The following is a 26,869-nucleotide window of genomic DNA, read 5'->3' on the forward strand; positions in this document are numbered from 1 at the left end:
ACACCAAATCTATATTTACATCCACATAACATAACTTTAAGCTGAAGTATAAATAAAACAATGTCTACTGTTTGACAACTTAAGTATCAACAATTAAAATAAATCAAACTGGGATGAAATAAATAAACAAAAATCCAACAAACTGTACCTCTACATATGTACTGTTGTCCCATAGGAAAAAAAAATACAAAACCAGTAGTATCCCAATAGTTAATACTGATGGACCCAAATAATCGTATTCTGAAGTACAAAGGGCCGTCAAGAACCGCTGGCATTCTGCACTCAGAAATGTAGTTGAAAAGGAGAGATCCGAAAGCCCCGACTTCAGCAGAACACATACTGACTTATTTTCAAATAGATTTGGTGATTTTTTTTTTAAATACAAGTTGAATTTCAGCCCGCTATCCTCACCCACCCTTTAAGATTTACATTTATAGCCACAGCAAGCTTTCTGTAATACTCACTGCATTAGGCAAAGATCGAGTCAATCATCTTGCAAATGTGTTAATCTTCAAAAATAGGATATAAAAGTGCAAAACTATTGAAACAAAATCTAGACTATGTACATATGGCTCAGCTTGACAGGGAGAGGGAGCAGCGTATGCCTTCCTTCCTCGCACGAGGCCCCCGCTGCGGTGGCCGAGACCACCGCAAACTATGTCTCCCTGGAACACGGGAGTTAAGACTTCTGCCAACACCACCTTGTGTTGCATAAAGAATAAAAAAATTTTTTTTTAAAAATCAAGATTCTTTAGCACTTTACCCTTGTTCTGTGGAGAGGACTGAGGCAAGGAGAGGGAGCAGTGCAAAGTTTGTTTTGAAAGTTTCTTAATAAAATAATTGGGTGCTAAGCCCACGAGCTGCTGAACAAACTCAGACACGAAAGGAACTCAAGTTTAAAAGTCTCCAGCAAGCCAGCTGGTGTAGGAACTGTGTGCAGAGGGGAGGAAGGGAGAAATGCCGCTGCTCGTAGCCCAGAAATGGGGGACCAGGGGTCTGGACACAGCTAACTGCTCTGCGCCCCAGAGGCTCAGGCAGCCACCCCAGCTCGGAACTGATGTGGCTCTGGTGCCCGGGCCCTCGTTCCCCCCACGCAAACCTTCTCTTCCCTTTCAAAGTGCTTCCCAGCCTTTCTGACTCTGGCAGCCTCTGGCAGCACTTCCATGCTCATTCAGGCAGCAGCCCCCAGCCCCCCAAAACTGGACTTCCTAATCAATGTGACCTGATAAAAAAAACAGAGTGAGCGCCCCATGCAGTTGCTTCCCAAGTAAAAGTCCCCTCACCTGCCCAACGCTGCCCAACAGGCCAGGGCCAAGCTCTGAGGCGGCCCTCCACAGACAGGCAGGCAGCACTTCCTTCTGGGAACTCTTTCACTAGGACCTCAAGATGGGGAGGTATTGGCTGACACCGATCCTTGATATTTGTTAAACAAAAAAAAGACAAACCGCAGAAACTGCTCAGAGCACAGAGCTCCAGAGGGAAAGGAACACACAGTATCTAAACAAGCAGGTTTACAACTTAAGTATTTACAGATTTTACCTGAGGTGCAAGAATTAGGTTCTTCCTCCCGTCCCGCCCAAGTGATTTTTTTCCCCAGCAGCATAAGTATGCAAAACTCCACTTATTTGGTCAATTCTCACAAGAAAAAAAAAAAATATTTGGGGACAAAACAGACTTCCAGCCCCCACTTGTACTTGTGTACAGCCAATGGTTCCAACTAGTTTTATTGCTATTTGGTACATGAAGAGAACGACATTATGAACTGTAGTGTTCCTTTGTGCGCCTCGCACATGTGTGTATGTATACAATCACAGCTTATTTCAGTAGCTTTCACCATTTTCTTCAAAGGACAAACTAAAATATTTTCCCGGAGACTGTGAACTTGTATCCAGCAAGACCTGAAGAGACAAAAGGTTCACCGTGATTTAGATAAAAATCAGTGTGGGTTAGAAATCAAAACTTTCGAATGCAGTGGGATTGGGAATGCTATGGGTGAGTGTGAGCGAGAGCTAACAACGTGGTACTAGGACACTGAGTCACTGGGCCATGTCCTTCTTCTTTTCACACTTAGTGACTACTCCCTGCATGTGAGGCAGCAGCTTTGTGGGACACGTTACCCACACTTCCTGCATCCAGGAGCCTCAGTAATGAAGCGGTGAGTCCAAGCGTAACCCTGCGTGCACATCCCTGACCTCTGCCAAATCTTTCCTGAGCCTGACTCTAGTCATACTTCTGACACACAAGGTCAAAAACCCCAGCTCCTCCAGGTACAGATCTGAGGAGAAGGCTTTGTTGGTTGGGGGGGGAGGGGGGCTGCACGTGCACGCACATGCACACATGCACATGTGCCAAGCACTGGAGCTTGGTGCAATCTCTTAGCTTTTCTGCTCATGGCTGTTACTATATCATTTGAACCACGGCTCCACTTCCAGTTGATTGGAGATAAGAGTCTCACAGACTTTCCTACCCCGGCTGGCTTCAAACTGTGATCCTCAAAAAAAAAAAAAACAAAAAACAAAAAAAAAGGAAGTGGCACTGTAGTTCAAGCGGTAGAGCTCTCGCCTTGAGCTAAAGAGCTGAGGGATAGCGCCCAAGCCCAGAGTTCAAGCCCCACGACTGACAAAACAAAAAAAAAAACAAAAAACAAACTGTGATCCTCAGATCTTAGCCTCCTGAGTAGCTAGGATTACAGGTGTGAGCCACTGGCTTCTGGCTTGAGAAAGCTTTGCGCAGCTCAAGCCAGAAGGCTGAGCCCAAGATTGGACTTGTGTGAACACAAGGCTCCTGCTACAGCCTGGGCAGGTGACACAGCCCCATCCTCAGTCCCCACTACACAGCACTGGGCCAAACACTATTTTAGCTGTAGGCTATGTGGCCTGTCACAGCTAGTGGGTTTGCTGTTGTGGTAGGGAAGCAGCCATATTCATTAAGTAAACAAATAGGACTGGCTGGATTCCAATAAAACTTTATTGACAAAAACCACCAGGTGGAGAGCTGGTTTGGGGATCCCTGTCCTACCAGCACCCGCTGCTGGAAGGTGGATTAAATGGCTGATGCTGAAGCACATTCAATGCCCAGCAAAAATGGACTTCGAGTGACGTCAGGACAGTTATTCCTATTATCACCAGGGTCCCCCGCAGACCCCTCTGAGCTCTGAAACACATTCAAGTAATGAACTGCATATTCTATTGGAGAACTAGACAGTTTATCTTCACTTAAGTAAAACCAATACACTATAGTTAATGAAAACATATGCTTACCTTTTTCTCAATAAATAGGAATTCAAGTTGTTTTTTTATCATTTGGTCGATACTGGGCATTCCCGATGAAAGTCTCATAGTTCCTCTTCTGTAGCATGCTGCTAGATAGGTGCTGGTAGGACACAGGTCTCTTTCCTGAAGGGAAAAAGTGTACATACAAAGCATGGACAGAGGCTCAAGTGACTGGCAAGACAAGTCACACACAGTGAATTATTTAGTACAAACACTTAGGAACCCAGAATTTTAAATCATAATAAAATTAAGGACCTTCCAGACTGTCATCAGGTAAGAATTAAAAAGAGAAGGACAGAATAAAACACGTCAAACCCACGTGTGTTATGAAAACACCAGGTAGGGTGGAAAGGGGGGAGGAGGGGTGGGGAAGAAGGCCCGTTTGAGAGGATCTGATGGCTGGACTCTGGTGGCTCTCATCTACAATCCTAACTACTCAGGAGGCTGCTATCTGAGGACTGCAGCTCAAAGCCAACCCAGGCAGGATAGTCTGTGAGACTCAGAAAACCACAAGTGAGGGGGGAGGGGGGAGGCTGGGAAGGGATGTGAAGGGTAAACAAAGGAGGAGGCTGCAATGCTTGGTAAGAAATGTACGCATTATCCTGCCCATGTAATTGTAACTCCTCTGTACAGTATGTTCACAAATAAAATAAAATTAAATTAAAAAAAAAAAAAGAAAACCACAAGTGGCACTGTGGCTCAAAGTGGCAGAGTGCTAGAGTGCATGAAAAAGCTTAGGGACAGCACCCAGGCCCTGAGCTCAAGCCCCACGACCAAAACGAAAACAAAAAAATAAAATAAAATAAAGGGAAGAGAGGACGTGACTTACAAGCCTTCTGCTAGCTTATTTGTTTGCTTTCTAAGACAAAGTCTTGCCATGGAGCCTGGACTAGCCCTAAACTCGAGACGCTTTCTGCCTCAGCCTCAACTGCCAGACCTGGCCTGGGCAGTTTTATTTCATGCCCCTTTTTGAGCACCAGGGTGGGAAGTAGACATTATTAATCGAGAGACAGCCAAAAATTACTACTTCATCATAACTTTAATGAAATCCACTGGAGTGTGTGAAAGCAATTATTTTCCATGACACCAGGCCAGCTGCCAAGTCATCCTGGATGGGCACTGCCACCACACAGAGCCTTCGTTCAAATCCACGCAAGCTGGAAGGTCAGGAACCAGCAGCTGCCCCCTATCCTGAAAGGGAAGGTGCTACGGGGAACCTGGTCTTCAGACACCTCCTTGCCACCTCCGCAGCCGGCTACAGAACACTCCGCAACAGGAGCAAACACTTCCAAGGGGAATGCTGCCGGTCCCCTCCAGGCTCCCTGTCATGGGAAAATAAGGCCAGCTCTCATAGTCACTCAGTAACAAAACCAGCGGGCAGTGGGGTTCTAGATGCATTAATGCCAAAAAGGCAAAAGACGGTTCCTACTTACTGCTCTGTACACTGTGGTGCTTACTAAGCAGGGTCATATGGCCTTCTAGGAATTTATGGACCAGCCAGGGGCAAGACACATGGGAAGGACCTCAAATCCCACAGGGGACACGGCTGGACTTTTGAGTATACACCGATGTTCAAAGTAAGCTAAGCACAGTAGTTCACACATGTGATTCCAGTCATCAAAAAACTAAGTAAGAGGATCACAAATTTTAAGGCCAGTGTGGGATAAAGCAAGATTGTCAGGCCAGGTGCCGGTGGCTCACGCCTGTAATCCTAGCTACTCAGGAGGCTGAGATCTGAGGATTGCTGTTCAAGAGCCAGCCGAGCCAGCTGGGGGGGGGGGGGGGGGCCATGAATGTTCTTGAGACTCTTATCTTCAGAAGTGGTGCTGTGGCTCAAGTGGTAGAGTGCTAGCCTTGAGCTGAAGAGCTGAGGGACAGCGCCCAGGCCCAGAGTTCAAGCCCCCCAGTCAACAGAAGGGGGGGGGGAGAAGAGGGGGAGGAAGCAAGGCTTCTCAAAAATTAAAAACCTGCTTAGAAGATGGAATACAGAGGATTGTGGTTCAAGGCCAGGCCAGACAAAAGAAACTCATGAGACTCCAAACTGAGCCGAGGCTGTGCACAGCACTGCGCCCTATCATCAGAGCTCCTGAGAACAGCCGTGATGCACACCTTGACCCCAGGAGCTGGCGGGACCTGGCCTTTGGACACCCACCGTTCTCGCCACCTGCACAGCGGGCTCCAGAACACTCTGACAGGAGCAAACACTCCCATGGGGAATGCTGCCAGTCCCCCCAGGCTCCATGTTGATTGCAACCCAGGCTGACCCCAGCCTAATGTGAGACACAATCTCACAAAGAACCATGGCAAAAGTGGCTGGAAGCGTGGCTCAAATGACAGGGTGCCTGGCTATCGTGTGTGAAACCTTGCAGATGAGAGGGGAGGAGGAGGGAAAGAAGGGGAGAGGAGAGGGGAAAAGGAAGGGAAGGGAGAAGGGAGGAGAGGTATAAGGGAGAAAGAGGGAAGGGAAAAGGAAGGGTGCAAAGGGGAGAAGGAGCTGTAATGAGGCACTGAGCAGCAGGGAGGGGGAGGGGAGGGATGGGGCTCTTACCCACACCACCATCAAGCCCTGGCCCTAGTCATGGAAGAGTACAGACTGTTGCCCTTCCAACCAACCCCCAAGTGCTTCCTTTGGGCCCCAAAGACAACCAGGGCTCAGCTGTAGCATTCTGGCCTCAATGCAACTAACTGCACCCGGCACCCGGCACCCGGCACCCGGCATTACCTTCAAGCACTGGGCTGGGGGCTGGCGGCGGGGCAGGGCGGCAGGCGAGCAGCGACCCTGAGCCGCTGTAGGACTTGGGCATGGTCAGCACGCTGGGGGAGTCCACCTCTCCAGAGCTCAGGAGCCGGGGCTTGGGGGGAAGCACACACTCCTGCGGCAGGAGCGTCGGGAGGCTCCTGACCACCGGGTACTTGGGGAGCTCAAAGCCCCTTCTGCCATTAGCCCCGGGCTGCTCCACATCAAGGGCGACCACACTGGACTTGAGTCTTTTGGGGAGAGGCTCCCCAAACTCGGTGCTCCGTTTGCAGAGATAGTCTCTCCCAGAGGGTGCCCAGGACCCATCAGCCTTTGGGGTGTGGTCGGTGGAACTGTTGCTGCTGCCGCGGCTGCCACTGCCGAGGGGGGCCTGGGAAGAGGCAGCGGGCAGCAGCTTCACCTTGGCGTCAGGTCTTTTCGATTTCTCAGGCACAGGAGAGACACTGGGCTTGGTAAACGTCTCCGACGGCTGCTGCCTGGCTGCCCCAGGACCCCCAACACTGGGCAGTGGCCTATGCGACTTCAGGTTACTTGGTGCTAAAGTGCTAGAGTCCGTCCCTGAAGTCAGGGGGGCCTTGCCTGGCCCTGAGGAGCCCTGCCGCCCCTTCTCAGGAAGCAGGGATTTGGACTGCGCTGGGGGAGCAGCCTTGGACTTGGCTTTGTGGAAACTGGGCAGTGGAGGCACGTCTTTGCCCAACAGGGCAGGCGGGCAGCCGGTCCGCCGGCTCCTCAGCAGAGACTTGTTCCTGCAGCTTTTCTGAATGTCCGGGTTGTACTTGTGCTCCAGCCTCTGGTGCATCATGAGTACTTCTGGATAAAATGTTTTAAAGGTACAGAATGGGCAGGTGCTGCTGGGGATTAGACTTTTACTCAGAGAGAGTGCAGAGCAACCAGGGAGGACCCCCAGGGATAAGTTCAAAGGTTTCTCCTGACAATCCAGGCTGGGCTTTGTTGGCTTGCGATCAGCTGCAGTAGTCTCCGGCTGCTTCTCTATGTGGCCTGGGTGGCCCCGCAGGACGGCACTGCTGTCCACAGAAGCCCCACCTGCTTCTGATTTACAGGTGAGGATGCTGGCCTGAGGTTCACCCCCTGACCTCTTCTTCAAAAGGTCCAGGTAGGCAGGGGCAGGAATTCTGCTCACTTTCTCAGTGCTACTGCTGGCTGCACTTTTATGGAAATCCTGAGTATCTCTGTGTGCTGGTGGCGGGACTGCACTGCCCAGAGCATTTTCAAAGACAGACGGCACCTCGCGAAGCTGCTTGGCAGGCGGACTGCCTTTACCATCTTTGGCACCATTGAAATAGCGCTTTACATTTTTGGTCTGTGTGCTGTCGGCAGGTAATAGTGCATCTTCAGCCTCCTGGCCTTTACCCTCGCTCTTCACCTCGGCAGCAGTGTCAGCCACCTGTCTGTCCTTGTGGTGTCTCTCCAGGTGGTACCTCAGAGATGTCTTCTGGGCTGCAGCATAGTCACAGAATTCACATTTGTATGGTTTTTCACCTAAAACAAGAAACATCTCTGTGTTATCAGGTTGTGAAATGCACCAAAGTCGAACTTGAGAAAATCTGTAAGAGTGCACCCAGCTCTTTCCTTTCCCTCTCCACCCAGGATTTCTCAGGGCTACACTGCTCAACACCCACCATCTGGAAAAGCCCTAGAATGTGAGCACATTCCTCACTAAACAAAGTAAACAATGCTGTTAGCTGATTTACCTTTGTCCTAGCCCCTGAGAAACACAGATTATCACACTTCTTCAGCTAAGAAAATGGATATAACAAATAGATATAACTTTGCCCAGCTTGTACATGAACGAGGACACACTCAGATCCACTATGCCAGAGTTGCTTCCACGACTACTAGATATGCTAGCTTCATTCTACATTGTCAAAAATAGTTTAGAAAACATGTAGCATTTAAAAATGTCAGAGGGAGTGCCATTGACTCACACCTGTAATCCTACTCAGGAGGCTAAGATCTGATGATTGTGGTCATGAGACGCTTATCTCCAAAGAACTAGCAAAAAGTTGGAAGCGGAGCTGTGGCTCAAGGGGTAGAGCACCAATATTGAGCAAAGAAGCTAAGGGTCAGCACCCAGGCTCTGAGTTCAAGCCCAGAACCAGTACTGAAATGAATGAATGAATGCATCAGCAGGTAGAGTGAGGTGTGTAACCTACATACCCCTGTGGGAATGGGAATAAAGTCCTGCAGCAGTGCTAACTCAGCCTTAAACACTATGCTCACTTTGTTCTTTACTCATGGGCAGCGCCACAATGCCACAGACAACACACCTCAGCTCTTACCCACTACAAGCGTTAAAAACAAAGTCCTTTACCTGTGTGCGTCCTGAGATGAATATTGAGGTAATAGTTGGAACGGAAAAACTTTCCACAATAACTACACTCCCTCGAGGATGCGAGATGCTTTACTTTTCCTCCACCGTCACTCTTATCTTAAAGCAAAAACAAAAGTTTTTACGTAAGACAGCTGAAGCACGTAACCAGGCACTGTTGTCCCAAACCTTCTTGACATAAACATTTTTATTTTAGTGCTGGGGTAGAAACAAAAGCCTTTTTGCCTGTTTCTGAACTTTTTTGCTCAAGGCTAGTGCTCTACACTTGGGCCACAGTTCTACTTCCAGCTTTTTGCTGGTCACTTGGGGATAAGAGTTTCACTGAGTTTCCTGCCCAGGCTGGCTTTGAACCACAATCCTCAGATCTCAGCCTCCCGAGTAGCTACGATTATGAGCCACTGGCGCCCAATTGAACTTTTTTAAGTTTTATAATACATGATCACTTGACGGGAGAAGGATGGGCAGCCTCTGTAGTACATCTTCTCCACAGGCAGTGTACAGGACCAGGAGCCCCTGAAGGTAGGAGTCACCTTCTTCAGAGTCAGGGCTTTTGAAACTGAGTCAATGTAAATTATCAGCATTCCCAATCTCCAGGAGAAAAGAATCTTTCTTAGCCTAAGATCACACCAATTTCCACTAGAGGGCAGCAAGCACAATCTAATCAGGCCAACATTTGGAAGTTTGAGAACACAGACTGTACATAGTCCACCAGCACTTCAAAGGAAAAACTCTACCTGACAGGCCAAAGTCTGTCCCCTCTGACACTAAGGCAGTGGGCCTGATGTGCAGAAGCCCACTCTAATTAAAAGGTCACCACGGCCCGGACCCCACATCAGTCCCCCAACAGATAACTAGCTATATAGTGCTGTTCAATACCAGCATGAATACTTAGTTCTAAAAACTCCCTACTGAGGATATTTACACATTATTACAATTAGAAGTGACTACAAGCCTGTTAATTTCTTAAAATTTAGCATAATCAGGGCTTAAGGGGAGGACAACAGGACATAAACTAGTCAGTTTGTAAAACTCTTATTCTCAATTAAGAGTTCCCTGGGGGCTGGGAAGGTGGCTCAGTGGTAGAGCGCCTGCCTTGCATGCATGAGGCCCTGGGTTCGATACCTCAGCACCACATAAGCAGAAAAAAAAAGCTGGAAGTTGCACTGTGGCTCAAGTGGTAGAGCGCTACCCACAATGGGACCCAAAAGAAAAAAAAAAAAAAAGTTCCCTGTTCCTCCTCCCAATGCTTCATCCTAGACCCCTTACAGCTCCAATTCTGAAAGGCAAACTACCACAAACCCCTTCAATGTAATAAACACAGGACTTACAGGCTCCATTTCACTAGAGCCCACTCTTGGGAAGGGTACAAGAGACAGCCCTTGCCCTAAAAAAAAGTACCAGGAAGACTTTCAAAATTCTTAAAAGTAAACCTAAGCCTGTAATCCTAGCTACTCAGGAGGCTGAGAGCTGAGGATCACCGTTCAGTTCAAAGCCAGCCTGGTCAACAAAGTTCAGAAGACTCTTATTTCCATTAACCACCAAACAGTTAGAAGTGGAGTTGTGGTAGAAAGCCAGCCATAAGCAAAAAAGCCCAGGGACAGAACCCAGGTCCTATGACAGGCACAAAAAAAATAATAATAAAAATTAAAAGATTAAACTTAGCCAGTAACTGCTTGCTCATGTTTGTAACCCTATCTACTCGGGAGGATGAAATATAAGGATCAAAGCCAATTGGGCACAAAAGTCTGCCCAAGCCCTCAGTTTAAGCCCCAGGATCAGCACTGGCGAGGGGAGTGGGGAGAGGGGAAGGAAACCTAAAGAAAGCTAGACTCAGGCTGGGAAGGTGGCTCAGTGGTAGAGTGCATGAGGCTCTGGGTTCGATTCCTCAGCACCACATAAGCCGAAAAAGCCAGAAGTGGCACTGTGGCTCAAGTGGTAGAGCTCTAGTCTTGAGCTGAAGAGCTGAGGGACAGTGTCCAGGCCCAGAGTTCAGGCCCCACAACCAACAACAACCACAATAAAAACAACAACAACAACAACAATAAAAAAAAAAAGCCAGACTGATAGTACACTAAGAGAACCTTGAAACTCTAAAGCTACCTAACAACACAGATGTAGAAAAATCCATTTCCTACATGTCTAAGACAGATGTGCCTGGCTCACTGCATTTTCCCTGGGTAGTCTCCTCCCTCCAACTGTGCATCAGAACATCTGGCAGATCATATCCACAAAGTAATGGAATGATTGTCTTCATTTTAAAATGAAAGATGTGACATTTCCACATTCTCCTACCCTTTTTTACAATGCTAGAGGGAACTTTTAATAGCCTGGGGAAGAAGATGCAAATAGGGAAAACAGAGCAAAGAAAGGTTAAGTGGCTCACAATTGGTCGCAAAGCACTAGGACAGAACCAGAAATGATGGCCTACCTGTGGGCACCAGCGACTGGGCATCCTATCCCTGACTATCTGTCCCCAAGGTTCCCTACCACCTACCAACATCGGGCACCTCTCAGAAACCCAAGGTATAACACTACCAGGAATCACAGGGCAACTGGACAGGGCTGTGTTTATACCTGTGATGCCATTTGCATATCGAAGGCTTTTCCTAGGTTTCTAGAAACAAGATTTGAGCTATGCTAAGTGCTGGATGCCTTGTGTCCCTGGAGCTCAACATACCACTAAACATTTTTTTTTTCTTTTTCTTTTTTCTTTTTCTTTTTTTTTTTTTGCCAGTCCTGGAGCTAGAACTCAGGGCTTACGCACTGTCCCTGAGCTTCTTTTTTGCTCAAGGCTAGCACTCTACCACTTGAGCCAGAGCACCAATTCCGGCTTTTTCTGTGTATGTGGTGCCAAGGAATTGAACCCAGGGCTTCATGCATGCTAGGCAAGCACTCTACCACTGAGCCACCTTCCCAGCCCTTACTAAACATTTCTGATGGAAATGTTTAGGGACGGACCCAAGTCAGTTACGTGACCAGGAAGAAAACTTGAGTGCCAGCCTAAGGGACCAGCTGGTAGCAAGTCCAGCCCACTGTGCTGCCCACATCTTCTTAGGCCACAGAGTTCTTAGAAGGCTTGAAATACACAGATAGCAAAGCTATATGGAAGGGATGCAACACATCTGCTCTTAGCTCTTGGAAATGATGCTCCTCATCACTAACGTCTCACACAAGGGGTGAAGGGGTACATTAAACAGCAGAATCCATATTTCACTATTTCAGTGGGTCTGAGACCCAGGTGGCCTCCTTTGCCTCAGATCATGCCACCAGGCTAGGCGCAAGATGTACAAAGGTAGAGGTCTCAGTTTACATCTAGAAATGCCATTGGCATGCTGGCAGGTCTTCTGAGCCAGTGTGAAATGAGCTCACATCGCCTAGATTTTACCAACAGACCATTCCAGTCACTTAAGCATTTGTTACCGGATCCTGACCACCAAAGGATCAGGCAAGTGATCAGAAAGTAATAGATGACTGTCCTAGCAAACCCTGGCTCTGCCTGGCAACCCTTCCAGTGTCTCCTGTACCCACAGAAGCCTGTTTGGAATAAATGCACGGGAAGTAGGCCTGCCTAGGCTTGGTATACGTGAGGTAAGAAGGAGTGAAGGGCAGAATCCCTCCCTCCTGACACTCCTGCCTTTCTGGGCTAGGCAGTTCTTTGATGGAGATGCCAGCTCACTTAGGCATACCTAGCAACACCAGAAATATCTCCAAACATTGCCAGATGTCACCCGGGAGTCCCAGGTGAGAGCCAGGGCTGGAGGATGGTTCTAAAAGAGACAGATTACAAAAGCATGTCTTTGGAACAAAACAAAAATAAAAATAAAAAAAATCACAGAATTTCCAAGGAGAAACTCTGAGAAGCCAAACCTTTCGGCACAACCCTGTTGCTATCATACAAGAAAGGGATGGGGTTAAGTGACTCCACCTAAAGGGATGGCTAGTGGGGTGGTGAGATGTATGTGGCAAGGTGCTTACCCAATTGGAGCCCTTCAGGGAGCCCGTCCTCAGATCCGTCTTCAGAGCCTCCTTCTCCACGGTCGTCCAGAGTGGGGGCGAGGTCCAGGGAACAGGACCCAGGCTGCCTGCTGTCCGCGGACATGGGGGGTGAGCCCGTGTCAGTTCTCCGGTCCTTCTTGTGCACTCGGGAGTGCAGCACCAGCTGGTGGTAAGTCCGGAAGGTTTTGCCGCATTCAGAGCAGTGTGTGGGCTTCTCCTTGTTACTGGCCAACTTGGCATCAGTGTCCGTAGAAGGCACTTCACCACTGGCCTGTCTGGCTTTTTCCTTGTCTTGTGAAAAGCCCGCACAACTACTTTTATTTGTTTTGGACTTTCCGGACCCTTCTGATTTATTCCCATTCCAAATTTCTCCCAGCTCCTCTTTCTCGGAACACGAGTCGTCATTGTCAGTGCTCCCCTCGTGCCCGGATTCCTTCACCTCCTCCTGGGCGATGGCAACCTTCCCCTTGGTGGCCAGCTGCCACGCCTGGTAGGTGGTGAAGGGGTCCAGCTGAGGGATGCTTGCAGTGGCCTTCCTTGTGGTCTCAGGGTGGCACTTGGGCCTTAAGTTTAAAAACTGCAGCAGCTCTTCCCTCGGGGATGGGAATGGAGAGGGCATTCCCTCCTGCCAGGCATCAATCTGCGTGTTGCTGGCAGCGGCAGTGGCTTCTTTGGTGTGCATCTTGCTGTGCTCAATTAGATTCTCTTTATTTGGAAAGAGGAAGCCACAAACCATGCAGATTTTGTAAGGTGATGTGATGCTCACGACTGCATGTGCCTGGACGACCTCATTGATGGTGGCCGGGCTGTCCAGGCCCTGCTGCAGCTTGCTCCTGGCACCTGCCTTGCCACTATGGGTCCGCATGTGGTTCTTCAGAAACCAGGGCTCCTTGAACCTCCTGCCACACAGGCTGCACCCGTACGTGAATGAGTCCTTGTGTTTCTTCATGTGCGCCTCAACATCAAAAGCCACGCCGAACGTCTGCCCACACACCTCACAGCTCAGTTCTTCCTTTTCTGTGCAATTTTTGTCCTTCGGGGGTTCTGCTCGCACCCGACTTTTATCAAGAGGACTGAGGTACTCTGCCTCCACGCGCAGAACGGCAGGCTCGCACAGAGTGGGCCGGTGCTGCAGAAAGACGTGGTTGTTCAGGTCCTCTGACTGTGCAAAGGTCTGGCTGCAGAACATGCAATCCAAGGGCACGTAGTCTTCTATCTGGATTATACTTTTCTCCTGACAGGCTCGGAAAGGAACCACAGCAGCCCCTTTGAATGACATGGCATTATCCACCTCCATCTGGGTGCCAAGAGACCCCCCAACGACTTCTGGCCCATCTATGTACACCAGGAGGGACTGAGTTGGCATGTCTCCTGTTGCTTGAGGACTGGATATAAACCAAGAAAAAACCCTTCGCTGGAGAACTCCTGGGGTTGGAATAAGGCCACTTGGAAGACTTGTCTGTCACCTCAGCAGCTTCTGCTCGCCTCCGAAACTAGGACCAATACGTATGACACAGTTCAAAAGAAAGCATCCGACTTATCCTCCTAAGTTTGGAGAAACTCAGTGACGTCACCAGCCACTCTCAGGGTGCAGAGAAGACTGCACACTGTGCCTTACATCGGACTTCGCACAAGTCTTAATTCCATTGAGTCTCCACTGACTGAGATGTGGACACCAGGTTTCCAAAACCTAGAGGGGGGAAAATAACAAAACTAGTTAACAAGGCTAGAAAAGAGAAGGCAGTGTTTCTGAGTCAAATGGCCTACCACGTCACAGAGGGACCTCATTCAACTGCCTCACCTCTACCTAACCCATATCACATCCGGTTAAACATGTCTGTTCATTAAACAAGCAACATTCTGTCCAGTCAGTACACTTATTAAGTGTGTAGAATTTCATCTAGTCAAAAAACTTCAAAAGCCAAGGCATCTGTGGCTCGTGCCTATAATCCTAGTTACTTGAAAGGCTGAGATCTGCTCTGAAGTAGTTAGGATTGTGGTTCAAAGCCAGCCTGGATAGGAAAGTCCATGAGACTCTTATTGGCAATCAATCACCAAAAAGATGAATGTGAAGATGTGGCTCAAGTGGTAGAGTGCCAGTCTAGAGCAAAATGCTAAGGGATAGCAACAACCCTAAATTCAAACCCAATTATCAGAAAAAAAAAAAAAAAGGAAGGAAGGAAGGAAGCAAGCAAGCAAGGAAGGAAGCAAGGAAGGAAGGAAGGAAGAGAAAAGGATACTTTTAACATGTGGTACTTCCCTCTTAAGTTTAAAGGTCAAATAAGTTGAGTGTGGTATACACAACAGAAGCTGACAGGAACACACACACACACACACAGGAGGCCTGGGATCCTGTGTACATATATACATATACACACACAGGCACACACACCCACAAAGTATAAAGACAAATTATCATATTTTGAATGCCACTACAAGGTGAGTATACATCCTATAAGCCTCCCACAGTGCAAGCTGTAAGAGTAAAGATGACGACAGGAAACCACATCTTCAAGCCAAGTGCCAATTGATTTTCTATACACCCACAGACAAGGCCCAAAACATGGTACTAATTAGGAACCATCCCCAAAATCCTCAGCATGGCACTCATCCTGAGAGAAGGCATTAGATTTAGGTCCCTGCTTATTCTAAACTGCAGTCCACTGTTCAGCAAGCATCACACCAGACATCCCAGTCCAAACAACAAACAAGGAAATATGCAAACAAAATCTGTACGTGGTGAATGCACATATTCATGATAAAACCCACAACAGAGCTGTTTCTAAATGGTTTAGTTTTTCAGCAGAAAACAGGTTTTATCATCTTTTTAACCTACCTCTCCCATTATGGCTGGCCAGATGGAAAAAGGCTTATTTTATGTAGCTCTGCAGGCCCTTATGGAGAGGTTGATTTTCACTCAGAGAATTAACCTCTCAGGTCAATACTCTCCCCTTTATGGCACCCAGACAACCTGCCTTTCAACACTGCCAGCTACTTTAACACTTAAGTCAGTTAATTCTACCCAAGGAAACAAACACAAGCAAATCGCTGCCCCCCACTGTCACTAGTACGAAACAAGAAAGCTGTGGTCCTCTCCAGCTCCTCAGAGCTGGGACTGTACGCTTTCCTTTCATTCTCCCTGTTGATCTTTAGTTCTGAATAAACTAGAGACTAACACTACGCTGTACTACAGCTGCTCTGCCCAAGACTCTAGAGCAAAGCTTAGGTAAAGAAAACACTGCAGTTTTATCTCCATTTGTACTTTTCCTCTGTTGTAATCACAATGCAGGATAAACACGTGGGCTGGATACCTGCCGGTGTCACAATACAGCACCGTGCAGAGACTCCAGGTCCAGTCAGCCTCACCACCACACCCATGCCCTGAGCCACTTGGTCACTGAAGAACTAAGGTATGCATTCTAGAAAACTTTCTACAGACGGATCAACAACTAGCGAAAATAACTCAATGAGTTCTACACCAAGCCACAAGGACCAATTTCAACTTCAATACAGATCACCATTTATATGTTGATCTTATAGCACAAGCAGTAAGTATACCAGTTTGGCAAGCATAAAAGTTCTGAGTTCAAATCTAAAGTACCTTCGAAAACAAAACTAAGGAAAAAACGTTATCATTCCCTTAAGGTCCTATCTTCTTTTAAATGCTAAAGTAGTTAAGACCAAGGGGAACTTTCAGACAATAATTTTGTTTTGTTTTGAATGTCCTTAATTAGCAAAATCAAAGTCAGCGTAGGGCAAGCCTCGACTTTTTTCTTTCTTTTTTTTTTTTTTTAAATGAAATTTGGCTGGGCTAAGAGCACAGCTCAATGGTAAGAACCAGTATAATCCTCAGCACAGTAGGTGGGACTGAGGGTGAGAAAAACCTGGCTCTCAGTTCAATGAACAATTCAGGGCAGAAACCTCACTTTCTTAATGCGCTGGCAGCGCTGGGGGAGCCTCCTACCTCTCCTCACTCATCAAGGTCACACTAGAGCTATGTGGAGCCCCGTTTTCCCACCAGGCACTGTACTACAACTACCCATCTACAAAATACAGTTTCGTTCCAATGTTCATCTCCGAAATCCTCAAATCTCTGGAGTAAGAGAAAGAAGTCTGCCATGGTCTCTAGCTAACATTCTCAATTCCTTCCCTGGAGTGTAGGGTAACACAAGGCACAGTGGGAACAGTGTTATGAAAAAGAAGAGCAAGGAGAGTTCCAGCTTTGCTGTGATCCAAACAAACAAGCTGGACCTGCTACAGAAATCAGCTATGGGTCTGGACTAACTTGAAAACTACAAAACAAAAAACAATAATAAAAAAATTTAAACAGAATTCTTAAACTCTAAAGCAACCAGTAATTTAAACTACATGTACACCATTTAAACTAAATGGCTAAGCAAAAATCCTTAAAGTGGTTCTAATAAATACCTAAATCATATCAGAAATAACCAAAACAAAATTCTAATGTAATTACTAGTAACACTCCCCCCCCACCCCACCCCCAAACAAAGGAAATGTACATACAGCCTTCCCAGAATCCCCCAGGCTCTCTTCTAAGCACAGAAGCAACAGTAAGCCCATGTGGCGGCTGATAGAAGAATTGTCTTTCCTAACAAAGAAGTGGGGGTGTTAAATACCACCCTACAACCCAAACGATTTTACTGGGCAGGACAGTGAGCATCCAGAACACACAGCAGGCTTATTGAAAGGTAGTTTGTAAAAACACTTTATGTTTAAAATAGTTTAAAACCTCTGCTCAGGTAAACAGTTACCATTCAGCATAGGCACAGGAGTCAGGTGGTCCTTCAATACTAATCTTACATTTTGAGACAATACTGGGGCTTAATTTACTATGTGATTACTGACTTGCTTTTTTTAATGTACCACAACATAATCTTTGAAATTCACTAAGAATATTTAAGTTACTACCTAGACACTGATTTGGGATGAAAGCTACTATATGGTCTACCACTACATCTCAAGACTATAAATTAGCAAACATTAATCATACATTGCTTAATGAAAAGTGTGTTAAGTTGTACTGAAGTACAACAAATTAGGAGTAACCATCACCTTCCTGGCAGTGACTCTTCTTGGGAAATAGTATTCTTTACATACAGATTGTAAGTTATACCACCTTCAGACAGCAATATTTATCAAACACTGTCAAAAACACACAAAAATTCTATTCATCTTTACTTTTTCCCAAATTAGCCCTATGCCCAAATCTGTGGTTATTTAGTAACTGAAGTTAAAACTGCTAGTCTCTGGCCAATTCATCTGGATCCTTCTAACTATAAAATTACTTCCAAGTTCTGGTTATGAAACTTCTAAGCCTCCTGTGAGTTCTTTCTCTACATTCACACACACTGTATGTCCTTAATCCCCTTCCTCAGAGCAGTTACTGCACAGAAGCAATCCAAACCGGTAACCTCACACTCGCAACTCTCCTGCAAGGAAATCACCGAGTCACACAGAGCTAAATGATCAACCCAACTTCCCTCATAACCTGTGGGAAAAGATGCTTGAACCTGACTGAAAAGGATTTAAATTTTCCAAGTTTAAATTCAGGATTACAAAGTAAATCTCCATATACAAAACAAAAACAAAAACCTGCTCAAAGGCCAAAACATGGGAAAAGCCTAGAGAAAATAATCTCCATTTTCTCAGAACTACACAAAAATACTCAGCCCAACAAGGTGAGGTGAAAATACAATAAAAATCCTAACTAGAAACCTCCTGATTCACCCAGGTCAGTCTGGCTCTGCCAAAGGCTTTTCCTGGGAACTCAGAACCACATACACCTTTCATTTTACTTTCAGTATTATCAATGCTGACAGTCTTCTGCCAATTCCATCTTGATCTGGAAGATCCTTAAGGGATATAACTTAATTTTTAACTAGGTATGGTGAAGCACTGCAAACAGTGAGTTTCTGCTGATATTACTTTTACATAAGGGAGTACAATCGTCTACATTTTGAAAACTGACAGAATTTTGTCTGAGGGAAAACAAAACTTCAGGAAATGAAAGAGCCTAGCTGTTTTATCATCCTCTTCACCTGTTCCTTAACCTACAGATCAGTGCTGGAGGTGTTTCTCTGTGTGTCACACAAGCCAGCACATGTAGATGAGCAGTAACTGCCCATTACCCGGCACCATGCTCAGAGTAGACTGACTTCCTTCAGGCCTGGCCAGGAATGTCTAAATTAGAGCAATCTAACTAACTTCAAGTTAAACACAAGCTCAGGCAACACTTACAGGCCTAGGATCTTTCCTTAACAATATCTAAATACTCCCCTTTCCCAAATATTAAGACAATAAAAACTAAAAATTAATGTTTATTTCAAGTCACCTGCTTGCTTTCCAAATTAATGGGGAAGGTCCTCTTTTTAGTTAGTAGTAACAATCACTGTTCAGGCCATTTATATAGTAAACTAAAAATGACTTATCCACTATCAAACAGAAAAATTAAACCAATCCTCCACTTTGAACATAACTTTTAAATTATATGGATTTGATAGAGGCAGAACAGGGGAAACAAAAAAATATATATCCTATGGCTGACTCAACAAAACCTGTATATGTCTGTCATGCAACCCATTTAACTCCAGGTTAAAGTAATGAACACAAGAAACACCACACAGCCTATTAACCCCAGCCTGAGTGGGGCAGTGCAGGTCACAAACAACTAGGCAAGCTTCCAACCAAGGCTAGGGAGCTAAACCCACTCTGTCCTACAATTTACTCAGCTGTCTATTCAGGATTTGTAATTTTATTTCTCAACTTTATCATAAAATTACCAAACTGGTCCCAAATTTCCAGTAACTCAGTTATATGGGTATGCTGGGCAGGATGTTTACAGCACTGTCAACAAGTGTCCAAATGTAGAGTTCTTTAAGGAACACTGATTAGTGGTGGACACTGGCTAATGTGGGAGGGCACCTCCTTATTTATTTGGAAGACATATGTATGTAAGGAGCCAGCTTGCTTGCTCACAGGAACTGTGAACTTTAGAATGGCCCTCCTTCTACTTCCTTAAAGACAGATTTCTATCTGGCCTCATGGTCTAAATTCAAAACCCTTTGCCCTACATACCATTGTAAATTTGTCCAGCTGTAGGATGGCTTGGAACAAAAATCGACATCACCTTAACCAAAAAAGCCAGCAACGTTTCAGGAAGAGTTTGACACTGCCCCGGAGGGAGTCCATTAAATCAGACTCCACAACCTGGCTTCCCTTGCTACTGTCTTTGTGTAACAGTACAGTCTTTCCTCCCCACGTGCCTGTGTTCCAACTAGTTAACACCCCTCCCCCCAAAATCTGGAGATGGGGTGTAGAAGGAAGGCTCCTCTATTGTCCCAAACAAAATTTACATGCTGAACTAAACCCCCTTCACTGTTTGGAACATTTGATATGACTAGGATTCTTTTAACTCAGTTTTGGTAGCTGTTCTGTACAGACTTTCCAGGTTTTTATTTTTTAATACTCTAGTGATTTTTAAAACCATTCTACACGTTTGACAGTAATATGTAACCTAAAATCTCTTTACACTTATTTTAATCTTTAACAGTTGGCCTTACACAACTGTCTCATGGTTTTCATTTCTATTTATTAATTCTTGCTTATAAACCTACAGCTACTGTGTATTTATTAGAAGTTGTTCAACTTTTCAACTTCTTAAACACACTTCTATGGGTTTAAACTGAAATGGGAAACTAGGAATTATTTTAAACACATCGTATCCAGCCACCTCAAGTATACCACCACAACTTGTGAGACACTCGGAACTGAACAAGTAGAGACAAAGCTTCATATAAAACATCTGTAAAAGCACTATTTATTTTGACAAGAGTCAGAAAAATGTAGAACCCTTGTTAAATTAGTAGGTTTTAAGCAGTCAAGGGTCATTAAAGCTACTCCAAAGTTCTTATCACCAATACCATGTTTGTGACAACTGTGCAAAAAGAATGTCACTTGGCAAAATGGAAAATGGCCCATCTTTGGGACACCCAAGGCTCTAATCAAGCTTCTCAGAACAGAGTGCTCTGGCTGGAGAGGGCAACCCGCTGGGGTAAAAACACAGCATTTCCTAAGACCTGATGGTAAGGGAGAAAGGTGATTAGCACTTACAGCGCCCAAGGAGATAGAGACTCTGAGTCGGCCATTGTAACCTTAATTATTTCATCAGTGCATAAGTGACTTGATTAAGTCTTATTTTCAGATTTCCTCTAAAACAAGTCCCTAGGAAAAGGATTAGGGGCTCCTAGTCCTCCCTGAGTTTCACAGCCAAAAATGGGGGATTACAAAGAGAATGCAAATCTTCCTCCACCTAAAAGAAAGGAAACCAAAGTCATAGCTTTCACTCCCCTTTTCCTCCTCAGCCACCTGGAGGGAAAAAAAAAATCTCTGAGATACTATTAAAATACATTCTTCAGGGGGAAAATTTTTCTCCGCACATTTTTTCGAAGTGGTATCTTACTTCCTTTTTTCTAACTAAGAAGTGAAAGAGGATACCAGGAATCCAAGGCAACTGCTCTAACTCCGATCTCACAAGTTATTAAAAAAACAAGGGTCCAACTGCCAAGTGGTGGCTGGTGTGGTGAGGCTGGACACTGACTGGACCCTGGGAGCCAATGTGTCCTTCCACCACGAAAAGGCAGAAAGGGTCCCTCTTACTTCCTCCTCGTGTATGCAAATGAAGGCACAGTTCTAAAGGGCAGCCTTCCTCCACACACTGGGTCCCCAACGGCCAGATTACTAACCCCATTCTAACAATCGAAATACACTACAAATCTGCATTGTAACAACTGACAACTGGGTTTTCTAAATTCCTCCTTCCTGACTCTTTAATACTTCTGTAACTGAATAAAACTGGCAGTAATTTGGAGATAGGGGTGACTTGAACTAAAAACAGGAGGATTAAAGAAACCAAAACAGTACACTACAGGCTTCAGAACTCAGAACAGTATCTAAAATAAACATGACTTCTCGGAAGGAAAAAAAAAAAGTCATCCACCATTAAGGACACACCTAAAAAGTTCTTAGCACACATTAACTAAGCAAGCACAAACTAGTGGTGTAACTGTTGTATTCTGGAGACATAAAGCAATTAGATTTTTCTGCACTTGTCACTACAGACAAACAAAGGCTTTTAAGAAACTAGACCTATTACTCATCCTAAAGGCCTTAAAAAACTTCACATTATAAAGTCTGATTTGTGATCAATCAAGGCAGTCCCTCCACTTCAGGGGAAAAGTACAGTAAAAGAGAGCTGACTGAGCATCGTTCCCACATACAAAGAGAAGGTGAATAGCCCCTGGAGACCCCTACCTACTGGCCAGGCCTGCTAGGCAGCTGTCTTACCCTGCCTCTCCTTTTGTTGAGCTTAATCTCATGTCAAGTCATTCAACCAACTCAAAAGGGATGAAGACATAATTGAATCAACCTGAACTAAGTCAGACTGGGCTTCTTCAAACATACAGCTTAATGGTTCCAACCCATCCACCAAACCAGGACACTGGCCAGGGCCACTCAGAGGTACACAAGGTGTACGACTAACGACCCCCGAATTGGCTCCAGGCCCACTAGGCAGCCTCCATTTCTTTAGTACCTGCTTAGGAATGCCCAAACCCTCCAGCCCAATGGGGCTGACTCAAAGGTAAGTCGAGGCTCAAAAAATTTCAAAATGGAACAACACACTTGAAACGACCACCCTTTTCTTTGGGACAAAAAAAAAAAAGGTGGGGGTCGGGTTTCTACTGCCTTTGTATGGCAGACTTCTGGTGGCCGAAAGGGGGGCTTAGTGGTCTCGGCTGGCTTCGGGTCACCCAACTTTTGGGGAAAATTCACTGCCTGCTCTCCCCACCCCCCCCACCCGCCCAAGAATGCGCTTCCCGTCCTCCGTGGCCCTGCCCCGTCCTAAAACGTGGGTCCCCCGGAACCCGGGCGCCCCAAGGCAGACCACCCAGGCACCCCCCAGACGCACCCCCCGCGGTCCCGTGCGTTAGGGGTTCGGGAGCAATCAGGGGAGAGGAGAACTCAGCCTCCCAAGCAGAGCTGTTTCTCCACTCGGCGCCTCCCGACGCAAACTTCCTTCGGGAAGCAAGCAAGCACTTCGGGGCGAACACCCCCCCCGGGGTCCCCGCAGCTGGCCCCGCCGGCCCCGGGGCCCCGCAACACCCGCCCCCCAGGTTGCAGACACACTCTTAACGACTCTACGAGCCACGACTCGACTTTGGGGCAGAGAAGGGGGGGGGGAGAATCTTCAAAAGAAAAAAAAGAAAACCCAAACCACCTTATAGCAAATCCAGGAAACGCAGTCCGGGCGCGGAGGGTCCGGACCGGCAGGAGGGCGCCCGGGGCTCGGTGGGCGCGGGTCCCGGGTGGGCGGCGACCCCCGCCGCGGCCCCCCGCGGACGCGCCCCCCGCCCGGCCCGGGCGCCCCGCGGGCCATTGTCTGCGGGGACGCATTGTTTTGGCTGTTTCCAACTTGCCGCCCCCCTCGGGGCCCCCGCGCCGCCCCCCCCGCCGCCAGCGCCGGGACCCGCCGGCGGGCCACCAACTTTTCCCAGGACCCCTCGGCCGCCCGGCCGGGGAGCGGGGGCGACCCCCGGGTGTGTGCGCTGCTGACACCGTGCGGCGCCGGGCCCGCCCCGCGCCGGTGGGGAGGGGGCGCCCGAGAGCGGAAGCGGCGCGACGCGGGGCGCGGGCGGGACGCTCGCGGGGCCGGGGCTCCCGGGCGCCCCTTTACCTGGGCCGGCCGGGCGGCCGCGCCTCCGTCCGCGGCGCCGCGCGGCGGCGACCCCGCCGGCCGCCGGGTTTGAATGAGGAGCGGCGCGGAGGGAGGGGAGGGAGGCGACGCCAGGTCCTCAGCCTTTTGTGCGGGCACCTCCCGGAGCCCGCGCCCGCACCCGGCCCCCCACGAGACTCGGGGGCACCGGCTCGGGGGCGTGGGGCGCGAAGCCTCCCCGCCGGGGCGCCGCGGGGGCCTGGCGCCCGGAAGACCCTCCCCCGAAAAAGAGCGCCCCCACTCCCCCCGCCCCCGCCGGAGGATTGGGGGGGCCGGGCTCACCTCAGGCGCGGGGCTAAGGTGAGCGGGGCGGGGTGCGCACGGGGCAAAGGCGCGGGCGCCCCCTACTCGTCCGCGCGGGGACAGTGCAGGCGCGGGGGTCCCTAGAGCCGCCCGGCGCGGCGCGGCGCGTCCGGCGCAGGGGGACTGTTGGGTCAGAAAGTGCTCGGAGCAGCTGTTGCGCCCGCCCCCGGCCCCGCCGCTCCGACGCCCCGCCTCCGGCCTCCACCGGCCGCGCGGCCCCGCCCCGGGCACGCCTCCGGCGCCCACGTGATCCGCGCAGGCGCGCCCCTGCCCCGCCCACTATTCTGGGCTCCGCCCCGGAACGCGAACGCGCAGGCAGGGGCGCGCACGGCGCGGTCCAGTACCGCGATTCCCGCGCACGCGCGCGCCTTCCCGCCGCGCCCCCCGCCCGCCCCCTCCCCCTCCCCCACCCATGCGGCATAACGTGGCGGGCTCGCGCCCGGGTGGTTCCAATGACAGGTACTAAGGGGGGGTGGGGAGGGGGGCGGGAGAAGAGCCTTTCTGGCTAGCGCGCAGGCGCAGACCCCGCCGGGTCGCCCCCTCCCTCGCAAGGTGCGCCCAGGGAGGGGAGGGGCCCGCAGCCCAACTCCCGGGTCACCCAGAATCACAAACAAAAACCCCTTACCCGGGCTCGGGTAGGTTAGGAAATAGCGGGGTAGAACAGTATAAAGCCCGGTTCCGATCTTCTTGAAGCATGAGATTAATTCTTTCCCTCTTAATCAGTATCTTGGTGAGGCTAATTCCATTTTCTTTTCCCCTCCAGGCGCTGGGCTGACGGTTCTGTTTTAATCCACGTTCCCGAATTGGCCCTAGCCTCCAAGAGCCACTCAAGTTTTTGTGTGATAAAAATTCACTTGGATGAAGCCAGGCTTAAAGTGAGAACCAAACAAAAACGCTGCCCCCCCCCCACGTCCAACTCCTGCAAAGTGTTTCCCAACTGTTTTCTTCTGGACTCAAAAAGATGGAGAAAAGGCAGGAAGAGGTTAGGATTCCGAGGCTGGTGACAGATACCTCCTGGGCCAGGAAAGCCCTGGAAGGAACCTGGGGCCGACAATGGCACCCACTAATTTTTCTGCTCTAAAATGCAAATGGTGTCGAATGTGAAATCCATCTGTGCAAGTTGCTACAAACAAAATAGCTAAACTGGTTGTTGTTGTTGTTAAACTGGCCTTCAGTGTATCCAAAACGAGAAAAATCATACATCAGGAAAAGCATCAAAAACACATCATTTCCTAAATCAACGTAAAGGGGCGGGGCCTACCCAAACGACCCGGAACTGGTGAGCAATGGCAATCCTTAATCAATAGGAAAAGGAATTTGAGCAGCCAGCTTTGCCAAGGGGGAGGATTTGCCTAGTGTGAAGTTTTGCTGTCGTTTTACATATAACTACTAATGCCACATACAGTCTGGTTGGGTGGCAGATCAATTACAATGAATTAGCAGTGCCAGAATCTTATCCTTAGGCCAGTACTATTCGTTTTCCCTCAGATAGATAGATAGATAGATAGATAGATAGATAGATAGATAGATAGATAGAGATTATCTTAGTATTAGGATTCTCTGTTCCCCAAGAGTACTACCGTTCTTTAAATGCGCAAAGGTCCTGACACATCCTCACACTCAGTTCAGAAGCACGTTCTTTAACACCAAGCAAGAAACCTCATTTAACTTTATCCAAACAAACGACTGCGCTTCTCTAGAAAACAACCACCGCCACCAAAACCAGAAAAGTATTCTCAAGTGGAGGCAGGCTTCGCCAAAACATAAGCAGTAACCCCACTATACATGTTAATGGATAACCTTTGAACTCCGAAGCCTTTGAATGTCGTAAACACAATAGGGCTGATAGTTAAAAACCCCAGTGTCAAAATGGGGCGAAAAGCGAGTCCAAACTTTTCAGCAGGAAGGAGGAAACAATCAAATATTTTGACAAATAATCGTTTCACGAGGAACAATGAGCCTCCGGCTCAGACCTAGTCGCTACCGAGTTATTTTCGGAGCAAAAAAAAAAAAAAAAAACGGTTGTATTTTTTCTTCTTTTTTCCGCTCTCGGGCGGGCACAAAGCCTCCATTTGTTTGCGCGCCGGGGCCTCATAGGGTCTGTTACAGTTTCTCCTCCCCTCCCCCTCCCCCTCCCCTCCCCCTCCCCCCCAGCCCCTCTTCCAGGGCGGCTCGGGAAGCGCAGGGGGCTGAGCAGATGTACGAGCGCCGAGTTTTGTGGGTGATCCCGATGTGGGGAGCGGAGGATGACCGACAACCTTAACTGCCGGCGCCGTGCCCCCAACACAGCAACGACGAAACCGGGGAGCGTGGCGGGGCTGCGGCCTGGGGGCGGCCCCGGCGCGGGGTCCCCAGCGTTATGGGGGGGGGCATCTCGGGCAGCTGAACGGTGACCAATGCGGGGTCCCACAGGGCCCGGCCCCCCGGGGCGTGGGGGACCCAGGGTGTCGCGATCGGCGCCGGGAACTCCGCCGCGGCCGGTCGGGGGGCGGGGGGGGGGGGCTGGGCCCCGCCCACGTGTGATCCCCGGGCCCGGACGGTCTCTGGAAGAATCAGGTGCCACTGGACACCAGCCGCCGAACAAAGCTGGCGGCCCGCGGGGACGCCCCTGGCAGCGCCCCCAAACCCTGCCGCCGTCACCTCTCCCTTGGACAGACGGGGGCCACCACACCTCACTTTTCAAGCCTCCTGGCAGACCTAGTTCCCGACGTGACCACTGGAAAATAAAAAATGTTGGCCGGTATCTGATGGTCACTATTGTCTGATTTCATCTCGGGCCTTCCTGAACCAAACACGGATGTGTGTGCTCCCCATCCTGCCAATCCCAGCGTTTAAAACCAAAACTGCTCACTCCATGTCCTATTGACTGGAACACCTGTTTGGTTTTTTTTTAACTTCACCTTAATGAGAAGAGCAGAGTGTGATAGGATCTTTTTCGCAAGTATTTCTTTCTTTCACTCTGGAACTACTACAGAAAAAACAATTTGGAAACGGGAAACCCCAGGAGCTGATACAGAGCCAACACAGATACTCCGGGGTAAAAAGAATTTCAGTGTTCAGAACAGGAAAACCTGAAAAACTGCAGCGAGAAGTTCACAAGAATAGAAAATGAAAAAAAAAAAAAAAACTTGGGCAAACCAACCTTGCCAGCAACTGCAAACTACAAAGGACATTTGAGGAGTAGCAGGGACAGCCCTTTCACCAAGACTAAAGGCACGAAATTAAATAGGAATAATAAAACAACTGAAGGGACCCAAACACGTTTTTTTTTTCCATCTACTAAGTTTGATTCCACACAAGTCATCATGGTTTTGAACCTGCAGTAATGTATGATAAAAGTATGTAACAGAAATTACCTTAAAGAAGAACAGGCAGTGTCTGGAACCTGAAAACTCCAGAAG

At 48.3% G+C, this 26,869-nt stretch overlaps 1 protein-coding gene across 4 annotated transcripts; it reads right to left on the reverse strand.

The window, feature by feature from the left end:
* Nucleotides 1-26,869, reverse strand: Znf217 (zinc finger protein 217). 4 transcript variants are annotated; one of them, XM_069990018.1, is made up of 6 exons: nt 26,825-26,869; nt 12,356-14,066; nt 8,363-8,479; nt 5,995-7,530; nt 3,261-3,395; nt 1-1,898 (listed from the first exon to the last, which is right to left on the reverse strand). In XM_069990018.1, the coding sequence occupies exons 2-5, from the start codon at nt 13,740-13,742 to the stop codon at nt 3,283-3,285; spliced, it is 3,153 nt and encodes a 1,050-aa protein (XP_069846119.1). In that variant the 5' UTR covers nt 13,743-14,066; nt 26,825-26,869; the 3' UTR covers nt 1-1,898; nt 3,261-3,282. The 4 variants fall into 4 exon arrangements, with proteins under 4 accessions (XP_069846119.1, XP_069846118.1, XP_069846120.1 ...); XM_069990017.1 differs by lacking the exon at nt 26,825-26,869 and adding an exon at nt 23,448-23,573; XM_069990019.1 differs by lacking the exon at nt 26,825-26,869 and adding an exon at nt 22,671-22,689.

This window comes from Dipodomys merriami, unplaced genomic scaffold (assembly GCF_024711535.1).
Source record: "Dipodomys merriami isolate MVZ:Mamm:240054 unplaced genomic scaffold, mDipMer1.0.p SCAF_39, whole genome shotgun sequence".
Taxonomy (NCBI): domain Eukaryota; kingdom Metazoa; phylum Chordata; class Mammalia; order Rodentia; family Heteromyidae; genus Dipodomys; species Dipodomys merriami.